Source organism: Dermacentor andersoni, chromosome 3 (genome assembly GCF_023375885.2).
Source record: "Dermacentor andersoni chromosome 3, qqDerAnde1_hic_scaffold, whole genome shotgun sequence".
NCBI lineage: Eukaryota > Metazoa > Arthropoda > Arachnida > Ixodida > Ixodidae > Dermacentor > Dermacentor andersoni.
The window spans coordinates 1,627,529-1,645,668 of record NC_092816.1 but is presented as its reverse complement, the minus strand read 5'-3'; the positions used below and the strand labels follow the sequence as shown (position 1 = coordinate 1,645,668).

The 18,140-nt window shown below is 47.7% G+C and overlaps 1 protein-coding gene across 4 annotated transcripts in view; it reads right to left on the bottom strand.

Moving 5' to 3' along the window:
- Positions 1-4,399: 4,399 nt before the first annotated feature.
- Positions 4,400-18,140, bottom strand: part of LOC126520631 (uncharacterized) — a 55,053-nt gene continuing 41,312 nt past the window's right edge. For 2 of the 4 annotated variants that reach the window (XM_055065685.1, XM_055065686.1), the window contains 2 exons: positions 7,472-9,365; positions 4,400-5,654 (listed from right to left, as the gene is read on the bottom strand). In XM_055065685.1, the coding sequence (XP_054921660.1) occupies positions 5,558-5,654; positions 7,472-9,342 (1,968 nt within the window). In that variant the 5' untranslated portion in view covers positions 9,343-9,365 and the 3' untranslated portion in view covers positions 4,400-5,557. Of the gene's footprint in view, positions 5,655-7,086; positions 9,366-18,140 lie in introns of those variants that run through there. The other 2 variants (XR_008610265.1, XM_050169428.2) reach the window with 2 other exon arrangements.

Here is an 18,140-nt window from a genome sequence, read left to right as displayed (position 1 = left end):
GATATGAAATGCTTCAGCGACTTCTCTGGTAGTCTTGTCACTATGAAAAAATAACAATTTTGTATCGTCAAAGAAAGGTACGCATTTACAAATACTGCAATGTTTTGCCAGGTTAGTGTCTTTTTTGTCTAATGAATTGGCATGCTCCATTAGTCTAATATAGATGCAACGGCCTGTCTGGCCTATGTAAGTTTGGCCACAAGATAAAGGAATTTGGTAGACAGCGCCCTTCTTGCAACTGATGTACTTATTGACATGATTGACCTTGCAAGCAGCATTCCGTTTAACGCCTTCCTGCTTCCTCTGAACTGCTGCCGCTAATTTACCCAGCTTCATCGGAGCAGAAAAAACAACCTTCACACCATACTTGGCCCCTACTCTCTTAAAACGATGTGACAACGCGTGCTCATAAGGCATGACAACAACTTTTTTCCCCACGACATTTTCTTTGGGCTGTTCCGAACATTTCAGCGTTTTTACAATCTTGTTAGCACCAGTCACAATTACAGAATCTGGAAAACCAGCCTCTCTGCATCTCTGGGCTTGGACCATCAGGCTACTGGACATTTGATGAGTACACGATTTTTTGACAGCCATACCAATACATCCTGTTACAATTCCGAATTTAACAAGCTTAGAGTGACAAGACGCGTAGTTTACAAGAGGTTTTTCACTCCTGGGAGCGTATCGCCAGCATAAATGGTTAGACAAAAAGGTCAAACTCAGATCCATGAACTGCAGGACGTTGCTCTGTGGGATCTCATGTGTGAAGCTCAGTCCAGACCCATGCTTAGAAAAAACATCGAGTAAGTCAGGCACACATTCAGCACCCTTAGACTTAACTATAATTAGGAAGTCGTCCACGTATCGAAAAATTCGAATAAACCTTCCCTTTAAGTCATTCTCTATTTTTCTGTCAACATAACTTAGAAAAATGTTACTCAGTATTGGGGCAATTTTAGCACCAATACACACCCCCGACTTTTGCTTGAATACCTTATCTTCCCACATTACATAGGTATTCTCTAAATAAAAGGATAAAAGTTCCATGAAAGATCCACTTGCAATGCCACAATTATTTTGGAATGCGCACTCATTGTTTTCGTCCGAGATGCAATTCTGAACACATTCCAGTAGTTGATTATGGGGAAGGGAATAGAATAAATCAACCACGTCTATGCTAAAACCAAAGCACGAAGCCGGGTTCTCCTGCATGAGAAACTTTACAACTGCCTCCGAGTTAGGCACAACAAACGGGTCAGTCACGGAAAGTGCTGACAAATGCTTATTGAGGTAAGATGATACCACCAATTGCCAAGTTTGGCGTTCAGAGACTATTGCTCGAAAAGGAATGCTGGGCTTATGCGTTTTCGCCGAGAAGAAAATTTCAAGCAAAGAGCGCTCTGATTCCTTAACTTTATTTGCCAAACTCAGAAGCCCCATGCCTTTCAATAAAGAAACGGCTTCCTTCTTATTCTTTACCGGTTCCTTACTAGTCACTTTAAAATGTTTGCCTATTGCCTCAAGCGCCTTATTTGAAAACTGTTCCTCAGAAAGTACAACAAGTAACAAAGCGAAAGTTGGAGGTGTGTTTTGGTGCCAAAATTGCCCCAATACTTAGCAACATTTTTCTAAGTTATGTTGACAGGAAAGTAGAGAAGGACTTAAAGGGAAGGTTTATTCGAATTTTTCGATACGTGGACGACTTCCTAATTATAGTTAAGTCTAAGGGTGCTGAATGTGTGCCTGACTTACTCGATGTTTTTTCTAAGCATGGGTCTGGACTGAGCTTCACACATGAGATCCCACAGAGCAACGTCCTGCAGTTCTTGGATCTGAGTTTGACCTTTTTGTCTAACCATTTATGCTGGCGATACGCTCCCAGGAGTGAAAAACCTCTTGTAAACTACGCGTCTTGTCACTCTAAGCTTGTTAAATTCGGAATTGTAACAGGATGTATTGGTATGGCTGTCAAAAAATCGTGTACTCATCAAATGTCCAGTAGCCTGATGGTCCAAGCCCAGAGATGCAGAGAGGCTGGTTTTCCAGATTCTGTAATTGTGACTGGTGCTAACAAGATTGTAAAAACGCTGAAATGTTCGGAACAGCCCAAAGAAAATGTCGTGGGGAAAAAAGTTGTTGTCATGCCTTATGAGCACGCGTTGTCACATCGTTTTAAGAGAGTAGGGGCCAAGTATGGTGTGAAGGTTGTTTTTTCTGCTCCGATGAAGCTGGGTAAATTAGCGGCAGCAGTTCAGAGGAAGCAGGAAGGCGTTAAACGGAATGCTGCTTGCAAGGTCAATCATGTCAATAAGTACATCAGTTGCAAGAAGGGCGCTGTCTACCAAATTCCTTTATCTTGTGGCCAAACTTACATAGGCCAGACAGGCCGTTGCATCTATATTAGACTAATGGAGCATGCCAATTCATTAGACAAAAAAGACACTAACCTGGCAAAACATTGCAGTATTTGTAAATGCGTACCTTTCTTTGACGATACAAAATTGTTATTTTTTCATAGTGACAAGACTACCAGAGAAGTCGCTGAAGCATTTCATATCATCAGAAAATCTAATAGTTGCGTTAGCAAAACATCTTTAATCTTGTCAGCGAAAGAAATGGCATTGCTGCATAAAGGGTAGATTGCTAGGCAGGTACAACGCGTGCGAATGTTGGCAGTCCGATATTTGTATCTGATCATCGATGTATGACCGGGCGCATGCGTGCCCAGTTTTGTACGTATAAATGTTGACTTTTTACTTCTAATAAATCAGTTGTAAGTTCAGCGCCGTGTTTGTCTCCTCCTCATTCTGGTCCTGTCGTTTAGCGCTGTTTGAATTTTAGTCACCATGCAACACCAACTCGCCCAATCCGCTGCCCTTCTTCACTGATAGAGCTAGGCTGCATGAGAAAAATGTTAAATACAGGTACGGTAGTCATTTAGCTGCACATTGGAACAAATGCTCATGTACCAGAATGTTGAATGATACCAAGTTTCTGAAGCACGCAAAGAGCAGAATGGAAATAGAAATTGTAGAAGCTTACTACTTTAGCAAAGCAGGAGATAAATGCGTTAGCACAGCGTCGCTCAGCCTAACAAAACATGAGATTAATTTTGCAGATAAGCACCTGTACTTGAAGGTAGTAAGCATGCGTTTCAACCTCTTTGTTATTTGTGTTTTTTGACATGTTGCAAAAGCTGGTTGATCTTTCGATAAATTTTCCACTTGGCAGTACAGCGCTCGCCCTGTTGTGAGTGTTTTCGATCCTCGTTTTCTTCACGCGGCTTCAAGTTTTGCTGAACCAACTCGCCCAAATGAAGTTCCAACGGTGGCGGCACCGTCATTCGTCCACACAGCGTGAAACCCGATTTGGACAGTTGCACTCGGTTTGCTTTTTTTCTCTCGAGCGCCATCTCTCAGCTCGACTGGTGTGCGGTGGGCGCGCTGGCCCTTGGTCGATTGCAGGCATCCTCAGGTTTCTTCGTTTTGCCAAGGCTGGGGGAAAGCATAACTGTGCCCTTCAAAGTAATGTTTCTAATGGCGAACAACATGTAGAGCAGCCAGGCATGGCTAGACAAGCCGAGCTGGCAGGTGTCTTCTCGGCAGTGCTCTCACAGTTTGGAAACCCACGGTCGGTGACTTCCGTTTGAGGCTGTCGCATGAGTCTCCACGCGAGACGCCGCAGCTCGCGACGTAGCTAAGTCACACCTGTCAACAAATTCACAACACCTTTTACAAATTCAAGTACTAACCAGGTTTACAAATTGTTGAAGTTTTAAACGCAATCTTATCTTTCTCTTTTTCTCTGTGCGCAGCTGCCACCTGCTGTCCAGCAAGAACTTATTTGGCCGTCTCTGTCACCGACATAATCCCGTCGCATGTATGCCGTTCGTGGTTATGGGATACAAGGTGATCGCGTATGCGCATGTCGTCAAGCTACCGCGTCGCACGAAGAAACGCACGATTCACTTGCGTGAATACTTTTGCGTGACTCAACACCTCATTGGAGGAATACGGTCCAGTGCACGCGCGCTGAGTAAGGTCCAAAGTTTTCAACCCAGAGATGCGTTTTACCTTCGTTGGCAGGTTCGCCGCCTGTTCCGAGGCGTCGTGTCTCGAAGCCTTGCTGTGTGCTTCAGTGCACACAGTTTCATACAAAAAAAGTGGTCTCCAATCCACGCTGTGAATGAGCAAAGGCAAGGCGCAAAAGACAAGGTCTGAAGGACAGAAATGACAGGCGCTGGTCCTGTCGTTTGTGTCCTTCTTCAGTCCTTGTCTTTTGCGCCTTGCCTTTACTCATTCAAGCATGAACCAACTAGCCCAAGAAAATGTTTTACTTGACCACGCTGTGAACAGCGAAACTCTTACATCAACTAGTACGATTGCCCATTGCGACGTAGCTTGAATTTATTCACTTGGGGACATTCACGTTCACATTGCCTAATTATTAGCCTAAGCCGTTTCGACGGCCTGCGACTTGGGCTTGTACGCTATTCTAATCGTTTTACATAGAAAAATGCAGTGTTTGTATAGGTCATAGTTGTGATGTTTTTGGAACATGGAGCGTACTTTCTTGAGATTTTTCAAATGATTTTGCTAGTTCTTATAGTCGCCCTCTGTAGCCTGCCCGAGGTGGCTGGTGCGCCTGCGCGTTGGGAACAGCATATAGACTGCATATCACTGTCATTCGAATATAGTTGCTAGTGGCACCTGTTACGTGTGTCTTCTTTGCGATTGTGCCTTCGCGCTACAGTATGTCGTTGAGTAAGTCGATCGAAGTCATTGGTCACTTGCATGTGAAGAGGCACATGCGACGACAAACACCCTCGCTTTGTCCACACGCGCTATAGTGCCGAGAGGCAGGTGATGTCACTCGATAGACTTGGCAATCGTCCACTATCAAAGCAGAAAGTTCTAAGCCAGTTTTCTAAGAATAACTGCGTGCCTGCTCAACTTCCCCAGGGCCTGCATAACAGACCTGTCTTACACAGCAAGCGCGCGGTTTCGTGCTTCCTCCTGTCAAAGCGAGGCTGTTTTATCCGGGACTGCTTTTTTTTTTTTTTTTTTTTTTTTGCTGAATATGCCTCACGCCGCGCAGCACGCGCGCACGTCACAGAGCGCTACGGCTTGCATAGGCGCACGAGTTTCACACCAGTCCATCAGGTCATGGACGCAGGAGTGAAACTAGAAAGAAAAAAAAAATAATAGCGAGCCTTACCCCTGGCTATCGCGTCCTATATCTTTCGGCATTCCTCCCGCCCCGATCACCATCGTTCTCGTCACGTCACTGCCTCGGCGTCTCAGTGTGCATTCGCATGCTCTTTGTATATCGGCTTAGATTGTGAACGGTGCAGCGCGTAAACATAAATATGTCATGGCATTAAGGTTGTGATCGCAACGGCACGTGAACATTGCGTGAGATTGCGCGTTGCATAGACGACGAAATGCTTTTTGTAGAATTGTACAAAAAGCATTGAGCTTTATGGCACTTAAGTAACCGCTTCACGAAGGCTTCGATTCACAGGTTCCAACAGGTGCGTCGAACCTGTAATTTATTACAGCGAAGCTGTAGGTGGCTTGCGATACGTCCGTCCATCCGTCCGTGTGGCGGTCGACCGTACGCCGAAAACTCCTCCAGCGCCAATCCATGCGCTTGCGCGAGAAGAAATAAGAGAGGGAGAGAGAAAGAGAGACGCGCGATTAGCCAACATCACCAAGCTTCAGAAGTGTCTTTGGCGATCGTCCTTCACACGCTATGCTTCCAGTGTAACCATCCAGCTAGCACAAGGCCTGTTTACTCCGATCAATGACGTCACGCTACCTGGCCCGAAATTTCTATTGACAAGGCTGGCGTGATGAAAGCGATGACGTCAAAATCACTGTTGCCTACTCGGGCGCACCCCCAATATTAAATTAAATTAAATTAAATTGTGGGGTTTTACGTGCCAAAACCACTTTCTGATTATGAGGCACGCCGTAGTAGAGGGCTCTGGAAATTTCGACCACCTGGGGTTCTTTAACGTGCACCTAAATCTAAGTACACGGGTGTTTTCGCATTTCGCCCCCATCGAAATGCGGCCGCCGTGGCCGGGATTCGATCCCGCGACCTCGTGCTCAGCAGCCCAACACCATAGCCACTGAGCAACCACGGCGGGTGACCCCCAATATATTCTATGGCATTCGGGCCAGGTAACATGGAGTCATGGATCGGAGTGAAAAGGCCTTCTGCTGTCTAGGTGGTGTTGGATTAGCTGCGCCAGTTGTGACGTAGTTGCTCTCTGTTGCAGCCTAGCGCGCAAAGCAGCTTCTCTCCGGCTCCGAAATGGGTAGGCCACGCATCATATGTACTCCTTAGGAGCAGGCATCTTTCGGTCAGCAACGCCGCGAGCAGAACCAGGAACGAGCTCGTCTACGCCGTGCCGAGGCTGCAGCCCGGGCACAAGAACACGTTCGTGCAGCCGAGCGCATGCAGCGATTGCGTACCGAGGATCCGGCAGCCCAGCAAGCTGTCCTTTAAGGTACCGTTGAGATTAACACACTCATAAATACGGGGGCGCACTTTTCAAATTCGCTCGGACTGTGTGTCTGGGCGGTGACCTTTTTTTTCTCTCTTTCTAACCCCTTTCCTCCTAGTTTGCCCCCTTACTCTTTCCCCCTGTCTAGTGCAGCCAACCAGAAAACCTTCTAGTTAATCTTCCTATCTATACATCTTTTCGCTCTCTCTTTTGGAATGCAGTTTCCGACTATGGTGAAAAGAAGTATAATCTTGCAGTGTCTAAATATATACACCACACAACATGAGCGAACCATTCTGTGTTCTGTGGTCATTGGCGCAGTTGTAAAACTCTGATAACGCTTACAGCAACATATTAAAGACATTCATTTGCGTTAAGCTTCACCTATGTACTGTCCGCTATTTCGTGGGCCGATCACAGCTTGGTCACCTATCCTTGCTGCCAGTCTCGCAGCACCGCCACAAATACTAAATACGACGGGTGAGTGCTGGCATGCACAGGAAACGACGCAGCGGTGACCGTTTGAGAGGAACATTTGAGAGGACCGTTTGAGAGGAACAAGCGTTGAGAATAATTGAATCATTCTTTACCAGCTGCCACCAGTTGGGGCACATGCGCCGACAAACGCCCGTGAGCGTTGTATTCCATAATGCAGGTCGTATCATCATGTGGTGACAGCAAATATGCTTTCTGCAGCGATAGCTCCTCCATGCCTCTCAGTGTTTGCTGTCGCGAAGAGCCGAATATGCGTCAGTAACTATCTTTTGGAACGAATCAAGGGCGTACACGGAAAGGGCCGGTCTCCACGGCATACTCAATAGGCCGCTTTTCTGTAAAGAGCCATCCAGTGCACGAAAATAATGGGGCCATTCCTTAACCAATCGTGCCTGTTACTTGCAGTAGCAGTACTTCTCCCAGCGGCTGCCGCGCGCGCAATGCGAGTGCGAGCTGTACCAGTCGAGCCGGTCGGCCTGCTGCACCAGGGAGAAGGTGGATGTCTTCCAGTCGACCGAGTGGCGCACGACGGCCTCGAACAGGGCATCGCCAGGCGCCGCGGATAGCTTGACCCAGTAGTCACTGTCGGTGGTGTTACCGACTTTGGCGACCACGCCACGCGGGTAGAAGCGGATGGCCAGCACCGACTTGAGTGCCCACGGGGTACACTTGCCATTCAGCTGTTGCCCGACGAGCATGTTGACACTGGCGACGACGAAGTGCGCCACCTTAAGGGACAGCGGGTGGTTCACTGCAAACGCCTCGGTCTCCACGCACGCGCAGAACTGAGCCGGCACGGAAGCATCAGTGCAGGTTCTCGTCACGGGCAGCTCGTGCAAGAGGCTCTGGCCGTGCCTTGTCACCGTCCTGGGCATCCCGGATTCGAGCAGCTGCAGTAACGTGGCGTGCATGTCGAAATGCGTCGCGAGCCGCCTCTGGTTCAACTTGAGCGCTGCGGCAAAGCGCGGGTTCTGCTGCAGGAACCAGGGCGGAAACACGAGGAACGCGTATGGCAAGCTGTCTTCGAACCGCCCGATGTACGTCTGCCGCAGCGATCCGAACCTGAGGCCGTGATCGCTCATGAAGGCGAGCACCGTGTTGTTGAGGATGCCGCTGTCATAGAGCCTGCCCAGGGCGGACCTCAGCGGGGCATCGCAGTGGCCGGCCATGTTCAGGTGGTCGTGGGCCAGCTCGCTCATCCAGAAGTACGCGAAGAAGGGTCGCTTGTCGAGCACCTCGAGTAGGCTCAGCATGTAGTCCAGGTAGAGCTCGAGTGGTGGCCTCGGTCCGAGGCAGTACGAGTTCTTCTTGAGCTTCGACTTGTCGATTGCCATTACTGCATGCCGTGTGTAGTAGTCGGTGGGCGCGTGCCTCAGTCCGTCGCCCACATAACTGTAGAGGCCATACTTGGGCTGTTCTTCGTGGAACACTGTGCGGTAGCCCTTTTTCGCATACCGCTTCCACAAAAAGTCGAGCGCATCGAAGAACTTTCCTCCCGTCGCGTTCCTTGCTTCGTTCCCGCTCAGACCGGTCAGGAGGGGCGTTTGGTTCGGATAAGAATTGAGGCCCACCTTGTTGTAGCCCATCAGCTCGTAGCCCCTGAGCACAACGCGCACGTAGTTGCCGGTCTCTTTCAGGTGTCGGTTGAAATTTAGCCGAGACACAGAATCGAGTCCCAGGACGAGCACGTTCAGTCCACTCCCTTTGTTTCCGGCCTCGTGCCGCACCTGTTCGCAGCGCTCTTCGACGTCCTTTTTGAGCAGCGGCAGGAGCAGGTACTCCTCGTGGAACAGGGCCCCCCTGTAGCACTGCACGTGCACGAACTCGGCTTTCAGTGGTTCTCCAAAGTTGAGTTGAACTTCGGGCTTGAAGAAGAACGCATCGTCTGGTACGCGAACAGACTCGTTTCGGTATATCTCGATGTAAGTGCATCGTACGTCCTTCGGTTTGCACTTGAAGGTGGTCAGGAGCGACGGCTCGTCGATCACGGGCGTGGTCCCGTTGACTAACCGAATGAACGATGGCTTGCCCTTGCAACTGTACCGACCAACTTTCTTATAATATTTGCGTACGCTCTCGTCGAAAGGGTCAAAGTTTGGGATCTTGCAGCCAGGAGTGTCCACTATATACCGTTCCTTCTTCGGCTGGGCCAGTGTCGGTGTCACGCTTGTGCCGTCATTCGTGGGCTGTGGTACTGTGACGCTCACCGAGATAGCTTGAGTGTTATATGTGGCGTCGATCACGACTCGCTTATGGATGCAGTAGTAGCCGCCAAGCACAAGGAATCCCAGGAGCAGAGCTCGGACGGTAGGTCTTTCCGGTCTGATCATTTAACTCCGGCCACGCATGGAACCTGCACGAAAACACGTTTGTTAATTAGAAAGAATGTAAACCCGGCTCATCACTTATAACTAAGATCTACAAGTGCAAAGTCGGTGCACCATTTAGTGATAGCGCCACCTGCTCTACAGGCGACGTTGTTCGCATGCAGCCGCGCTTGTTGTGCTGGTTAAGCATGGCCAGTTGGGAGGGGCAAAAGGCGACTTCACAGGTTGTTACTGCCACATACATGTATACAGTAGAGTTCTCCACCGTTACACCAAAGGTTGATGATGTGTGTACATACGCGTAAAAAGTGTCGCAGCCTCGCCCAAAAAAACGAAGTATCAAATGCGTAAATTAGTCTTCAGCTATCACAAGTAACAATAGTAGTTTTATCGGCAGTAGAAAGCAGTAAACGTTTGCTTACTAACCAAATTAACAAGCGTGGTGTCACGCGCGTACGAGCAAGCATGCGCACATGTCACTCGAAGTCCGCGGAAAGTTGCTGTGAAAACACCGGGGTGAGCAAGCGCGGCCGCGGGAGCAAGCGGATCGACTTTCGTGCTGTCCCTCGCTTTAACGAGAACTAAGCGGGGGAGAACACAGCGCACACGAAGGTATCAGCTCTCGGTGCGCCTACGCCTAGACTGTGTCCCCAACGCACATCGCCCCCCCCCCCTTCCTCCGCAAGTGCCTTGTGTGCGAAGGAAGTCGGAGCCTTTCGCACCCGCTTTCCTCCCCTCGCATGCTTTCACTCGCACTTACTGCATATGGCAGCAGGCGGGCACGATGTTATGGCCCTTGGTCTTTGTACAGAACATTACGGCGACGCCGACTACGACGGCAGCAGTGCGCCTAAAGTGTCCATATAATTGTTATCGCAATAAAATAAGTTTGTCCGGTCAGTGCCTCCTCCATACTTTTAGCGCCTGGTAGACGAGGGGAATACGGGAGGCCGTCAATGTAAGTAGGACCGTTCACCACCAGGCGTCGCCACTCAAAAAGGGTCTCTGGCACGTTGCCCGAGCGGCCCATGCATCACACGCGCCAATGCAGCCGTCGCCTCGCGGTTTTCCGAATACTTTGAGGTCTTTTTCGGCTGCTTTCAACGCCCGGCCATGGCGACATAGAAGACCTACTCCTCCACTAAGCTCTTGAAGCCTCTCGTGGCAGAATCTGAATTAAGCAGAGAAACACAAAACATGGCAAACCCGAGCTTAGCGCTTGACCGCGGATAAAGTTAACTCAAAATACCCTGTTAAATATGAACCCGCCTTGAAGCAAAACAGCGCAGTGTTTCTTTGGACTGGGTGCAGCTTGCCTTAGCGCACGATTAAAGCATTTGGTGACAACAAAACAAAAAAAATCGTTTGTCGCAAGAAATGCCTTCACAGCCTTACATGCGTTGGCCTACGGTTAAAACATTTGCTAACAAAAGAAAAGATCATATTGCCGTGACGCTATCTGTGCCCAACCACGCTGACGACGATGAGGACCTCGAGTGTGCAAGCGAGAAGGCGTGCTGGCGCCACGACCGCTCAGGTCAACGACAACGACCGCTGCTTCTCATTCCGGTGAATGAAGTAACATCGACGTCAATTAACGACGTCAATTAACGACGTCAAAAAGAAGAAGGAGCGGTGTTAAGCGTTCGTGCTTTCGGGGCTCAGGAAATGTATCGGTTGGTATTTTTTTTTTTTTGCTCAGCTTGTAATTTTCCGTTACTCTTTTTCTTTATGTGTTCTTGTGTTAGCCTTGCTTGATGTCTGTATCATCATCAGGCTACCGGGCTTCCCCGTGGTCAGCCTCAGTAGCTCCTCAGGAGCTGCCGCATCAGTTTTTTTTCTTCGCAGTGGAACCGGCAATGTTCTTGCGGCCATGGTGCCCAGCGACGGCTGAAAGATCAATATGAAAAATCCAAAGACGATTCAGGGCGAACTGCAGAAGGCCTCACCTCACTTCCGCCAGATTACAGAGGTCCGCCGATTGCGCAAAGGGGGTATACTTTGCTGCTCAACAGACCAGCCCTGTGTCAAAGAACTACTCAGTTGTACTACTTTCGCTTCACTTCCGGTTAGCTGTTTCGTACCGCCATATCTCGCCATATCTCGCATGCTCTAGAGGCATTGTGCGATGGGTAGACGTCACTTGAACCCCTGACGAGATTTTAGACATGTTCTCGGTGGTTGGAGTCATATCCGTTTACCGGTATAGTCGAGTAATTGACAACAAAAATATACGAACAGAGTCGGCTATAGTTACGTGTGCTGGGACGATGCGGCCAACGGATATCAAAGCATGGCCCCTAATTTACAAGGTAGAAGCTCTGGCTCCATGCATTCTACAATGCAACAAATGTAGTTTTGGTCATAGCGGCAGGGACTGAAGATCTGCACCCCGCTGCCGTACTTGTGGAGACAACCACAATTTTAGTGACTGATCGTCAAAAGAATATAAATGTTGTCTCTGTGGTGGTGGTCACCCCGCCAACTACTTGAATTGCCTTGCAAGGTCACAGGAAATGCAAAATATAGATGTAATTGAAAGGAGACGTTGCTCAAGCCGTGACGCTGTTGTTGGGGTCCAGGGGAGACCTAAGGGATATGCAGGAGTGACAGCCCGTCGGCAAATGGTTGCAGACTCAGCCCTTTCCGATTTTATTGCGACAGCGGTCGAAAAGGCGTTGTCAAAAGCTATGGAACAATTAACATCAAACCAGTCGGAGACTCTAGCTCAAGTGTTGACTTCACAAGTGATTCAGCTGTTCAGTCCTTCAGCGAGCTCTAATGCTAGCTCGCAGATTTTTACACAGACCCTAACATAGAATGCTCAACAGCTAATGGATTCCTTATCAGTTATTGTAGAAGACGCAGGCAATGCGAGGCCATCAACTTCAACTCAGCAGACCGACAACGGATGCTTCTCTGGATCAGTGCCGGAAAACGACCAAGATGTAGAAATGGACCTCCCGACGCTCAAACGCACAAGATTACGTAACGATAATCGTTGGTCTCTGTGCCGCACTCAAAAAACAAAAAGTTTGTGAAAGATATTCTTGTCAAGTGAGATTCCAATCCTAAGTCTTCCAGCTCTCTCGCTGAATCAAAACCCACAAAGTACGGTAAAAACAGTATTTCGAAGAAAGATTTTCTAAAAGACAGTATTTTAGAGCAAATGGTCTCTAAAGTAGGCAATAAATCATCATAGGTTATTTAAAGGTAATACAGTGGAACTGCCGTTCTATTATTTCAGCAGCTACCGATTTAATATATTTTTGTTCAATACTTTCTCCCGACATTCTTCTTTTGCAGGAAAGTTGGCTCTCCAATGACCAAAATCTTCATATAAAAATTATCGTTTATTTCGATTGGACCGTCCATCAAGAGCCGGAGGACTTGCTTTCTTGATAACAAAAATGTGCCACTAAGTGAAAATTTCCTAGCAGTATATGTCTACGGAGTGTGAGATACTAGCAATAGATGTAACTATTCCTAGTTGTTCCCAATTTTTCTTAGTTAACACATATTTTCCCACAGGCGTGCATGATATTGGTTTCCTTGATACCGTTGTCAAACCTTGTAAGAAAGAAATTGTGGTAGCCAGAGACTTTGATTCGCATCATGTGTCTCGGGGTATCAAAACGGACTCATGTGTCGAAAGTGATTGTCGGACTGGGCAATCAGTCAAAATGTTTGTTCCCTAAACACGAATTCAGCTACCCTTATTGAGGGTCTTTCTAAATGAGCATTGGATCTAACATTTCCCAGTTCAGCAATTTCCGTAACTTCCTGGTCTACTGTCAACTCAGCCTCAAATAGTGACCATCTACCTATTAGGATTGACATTGCATGCCCTGTTATTCCCCTGGAGTCTCCGACGCGGACTTTCGTCAACTACCAGAAATTTCACAGTGTCTTGAAAACGGGCCTCAAGTCACAGAAAGCGGTATCCAATCACATAAAAACAATTAGGCTTTGCGCTGTAGTAAAAAGTTCCATTAAAAAGTCCCAATTTAATGTTAACATAAGCAAAAGTACTACTTGTCCTTGGTGGAATTCGGATTGCACGCGGGATTATAGAAGACGAAAAGCCGCGTGGAAGAAATTGGTGAATGTGGTGTTTTGTGGCGCAAGGGCCAAATGTGGCCAAAGAGCGCCAGGCCGTTGGTAATGCGTTCGCAATGGAGCTATGAATAACGAAGGGCAGATGTTACGGTGGCTGTAAAGGGGCCTAAAAACAGTCGTTCGAAAGTGCATAAAACCTATACAAGATAAAACTATGCCGATGGTTAATGGGCTGTACAATGGACACGAAATACACATTGTGAAATAATGATGATTTAGTGATATATCTCACACATGTAGTTTTTCCAATAAGCACTGCTGCCTTAACAGAGTCCTTGGGATGCAAGGGCCTGTAGGCATTGTCAGGGTTGGGGGCTCAATCCCATCGCTCGTGATCCGTTGTCAAGATTGGAGTCCGGCATGAATTCGAAGGTAGCTGGCCCATGCCGTCGTCCAACTTATCCACGCTGAGGACGTTGATGAAGGGAAGGACAGCTTCTCATCGAGAACGAGGAATATGGGTTTACTTACACTATATATATCAGTCTAGCACGACTGTTTGAGAAAGTGCATCAGTCTAACATGACTGCTTGAGAAAGTGTCTCAGTCCAACATGACTGCTTAAGAAAAGTGTGTCGAGCATCCGCACAACAGCAGTTTTTTAAACACTCCGTCCTCCCGCGATACAAGGTGACGCGAACGTTCGTTTAGTCATCGCAAACTAGCCGCATCTCCGCAAGACGGTTTACACACACACATGCACACACACACGTGTTCACGGTCCGAAACCGACACCACACGAATTTTGTAGAACTCGGAGCCGTTCCGGGTAGCGCGTTGTCCTGCGTCTTGGTCGGTGCGTGGGAAGGAGCCTCCGTCGGCGTTCCCGCGGCAGCTCCCCCCCCCGTAGGAGATCAGGTTCGCGTCGTCGTGTTGCGCACAAAGCCTGCTTCGTCGAACTCCTTCAGTCACAACGCATCCTAGCTTAAGCGCCGCAGAGTGGAGGATGCGCATATTGTATCGACACAAAGTCGACTTAGTCACGCCGTGGCTAGAGGTTGGCGGCGACGCTCCCGGAATGTTGCCCCCATAGTCGCAACTGGGTGGCAAAACTTGCACTGCAGCTGGCCGTTCTTAACAGCATGTGCTATACAAGACTACCATCACAGCGGCATCCTCTAGAAAGAGGATGTGCTATGAATATCTGGGGCTAAAAACTTGCAAGTCGACATCGTTCAAGAAATGGAGAACTGCTTTGGTGCCAAAGAACGGTTCTTCACCAAGAAACATTGCAGGATGGAGAGGGGTGTGCTGGCGATATGCTAGAGGAAAATGTTTCTTTCCCTCAGCTTCGGCTTGTCGACCGTCCAGAAAGACGTGTAGGACGGTCAGCCTCTCACCACATGTACCACACGTTGGAGGTTCATTTCCGGTCAGTAAAAAATTGTGGGTGTCATAGGTGTGTCCTATCCTGAGTCGACAGAACAGGACATCAGTTCGTCGTGTTTTCGTTTTCGGGGGCCAGAAACTTAACTTTGGCTTAATCAAGTGAAGCTTATTCGTAGCTTCCATGTCCCACAAACGTTGCCAGTGGCTTCACAGATTCTTCCGTAAGAGAGGCTTCAGATCTGTGACAGGGACAGCAGCCGTAGGAATAATAGCTTGCGAGGTGATTGATATAGCTATTTCGTCAGCTAGTACATTCCCCTCAATGCCTCTATGGCCAGGTACCCAGCATATAATGACATGCTGGTTAGACATATACGCTCTACAGAGAATGGAATAGAGCTCAGTAAGTACAGGTTTACAAAGTGACTTCAAGGCCTACAACGCTTAAGGAGTCTGTAAATGTAATTGATTTTTGAAGATTTGATTTTCTGATATGTTTCACAGCTGACAATAGTGCATGGGCCTCAGCCGTAAATATACTTGTTTCAGGGTGCAGTACACCGGATTCCGAGAAGGATGGACCAATGGTTGCGCAGGACACCCCGGCATGCGACTTAGAAGCATCTGTGTAAAACTCTGTGCACGAGTACTTGTACTGGAGCTCCAAGAAATGCATTTTGATATGCGTCTCTGGCGCATGCTTAGTGACCTCTACAAAGGACGTGTCACACTCTATCAGCTGCCACTGCCATGGCGCTAACAGTTTCGCTGGAGCCATAAGACAATGTTCACGCACCGGAACACCCATTTCCTCACTGAGGTTCCTTGCGCGCAAAGAGAACGGTCTTCTCGCTGCAGGTCGGTTATTGAAGAGCATGGCATCGGTCATATCGTTTATGCATCAATAAGAGGGGTGTTCGCGGTTAGAATTTACTTTAAGGAAATATGCAAAACTGCTATATGATCTATGAAAATGGAGTGACCATACATTTGCTTCTGCATAAAGGCTTTGTACGGGGCTTGGCCTGAAGGCTCCGGTCGCGAGGCGGATTCCTAAATCATGTACAGGATCCAACATCTTTAAAGCATTTGGTGTAGCGGACTGATATACTATAACGCCGTAGTCAAGACGTGAGCCGACAAGACACCTATACAAGTGCAAAAGACATTTCCTGTCACTGCCTCATGTTGCACTTGATAGAAGTTCCAATAAGTCCATTGTTTTGAGGCACTTAGCCTTCAAGTATTTAATGTGTGGGATGAATGTCAGTTTCGAATCCAGTATGATGCCGAGAAACTTGTGCTCGGCGCTTACAGGTAATCTGCTACCACAGAGCTCAATGGCAGCACGTGGTACTATTCCTCTCTTATTCGTGAAAAGAACGCAGGTACTTTTCTGTGGGCTCAACCTGAAACCGTTTTCGTCAGCCCATTTTGCCACTTTATTTAAGGCATGCTGGACATGTCGTTCACAGATAGTTAATTTGCATGATTTAAAACCAAGCTGCACGTCATCCACATATACAGAGTATATGTAGATGTTTCGTGGGATAGCCATGCCCAAAGAATTCATTTTCACAATAAAGAGTGTGCAGCTTAGCACAGAACCTTGTGGAACACCAGTTTCCTGGGTGAAAGACCTTGACAAGGCATGGCCCACTCTAACACGAAATGTGCGGTTAGAAAGGTAACTTTCAATGATACTTAACATACTGCCGCGGATACCCATAGCGGAAAGGTCTCGAATAATACCGAAGCCCCGTGTGGTGTCGTATGCTTTCTCCAAATCAAGAAATACGGAGAGAAAAACTGTTTGTCTATGAAGGCATCCCTTATATTTGCCTTAATGCGGACAAGGTGGTCTGCGGTCGACCTGCCTTCTCTGAAACCACACTGGTAAGGATCTTGTAGCCTATTGCTCTCAAGGATATAGATTAGGCGCCGGTTTATCATCTTTTCAAAGAGCTTGCAGAAAGAGCTTGTCAAAGCGATAGGCCTGTAACTACTAGGTAAGGATGGGTCCTTACCTTCTTTGAGTATGGGTATTATTACAGCTTCTTTCCAAGAAGATCGAATATACCCAGCGGCCCACATGACATTAAAAAGCGAGAGGAGTGTTTTCTGTGTTTCAGGATGCAGGTACTTTATCATTTCATACATGATACGGTAACCACCTGGTGCTGAGCTGTTGCAACAAGCAAGAGAAGTTTTGAGCTCATCTAAACTGAACGGGCGGTTGTAATCTTCATTTTGGGCACATTCCCGATCAAGGCGCTGTCGCTCTGCGCGTTCTTTGAACTTCAGGAATGACTGTGAGTAATGCGATGCACTGGAGATATACTCAAAGTGTTCCCCCAGACAGTCTGCCTGGTCTTCCAGGCCATCTCCATGGGTACTTACTAAGGGCAGGGGGTTCGTCCTCCGGCCTTTTAGTTTATTCACCCTATTTCACACTTTTGCCTCGTCTTTGTAAGTATTTATTCTAGATATGTACCGCTCCCAGCTCTCTCTCTCTTCGCACCTCGAGTATTCTCCTGCCTTGAGATTTTACTTGTTTGAAATTAATAAGGTTTTCAGCTGCTGGAGAATTGCGAAGTAATCCCCAAGCTTTGCTTTGATTTTTGCGTGTATTTCGACATTCGTCATTCCACCATGGGATGCGACGGTTCTTTGCCAGTCCGTTAAATTGTTTAATCCATCTTGTTGCAGTGTCAATAATAAAACCAGTTAGGTATGCCACAGCATCGTCTATATTAAAATCGGAAATGTCGTCCCATCCTAAACACGTGAGTTCTCGAAACAGTTCCCAGTTTGCTGATTCGAGGTTCCATCGAGGGAAATGCGGCGAGCATGCATCTGGTTTGGTTAGGTTTAGTGTAATTGGGAAGTGGTCACTCCCATAGGGGTTCTTGAGAACAGACCACTCCAGGTAAGGAAATAGTGAACTCGAAACGATGCTCAAGTCTACGGACGAGTATGTGTTATGTGTAACATTGTAATACGTTGGCTCTTTTTGTTCAATAAACATGCACCTGAAGAAAACAGAAAATTTTCTAGAACATGCCCACGTGTGTCGGAAAGCGAGTCACCCCACAGGGGGCTATGTGCGTTTAAATCACCAACGACTATGTATGGTGGAGGAAGTTCATCGATAAGGCTTTGAAACTCTGCTTTAGAAAATTGACAGGAGGGGGAGACGTATATCGAACAAACTGTGATTAACTTACCAAACAGCACAGCTCGTAATGCAACTGCCTCGAGGAGAGTTGGGAGTTTGATTTGCTGACATGCAACGCCCTTATCGACTATTACGGCTACACCCCCTGAGGAGGTGAGTGCATCTTCGCAGTCTT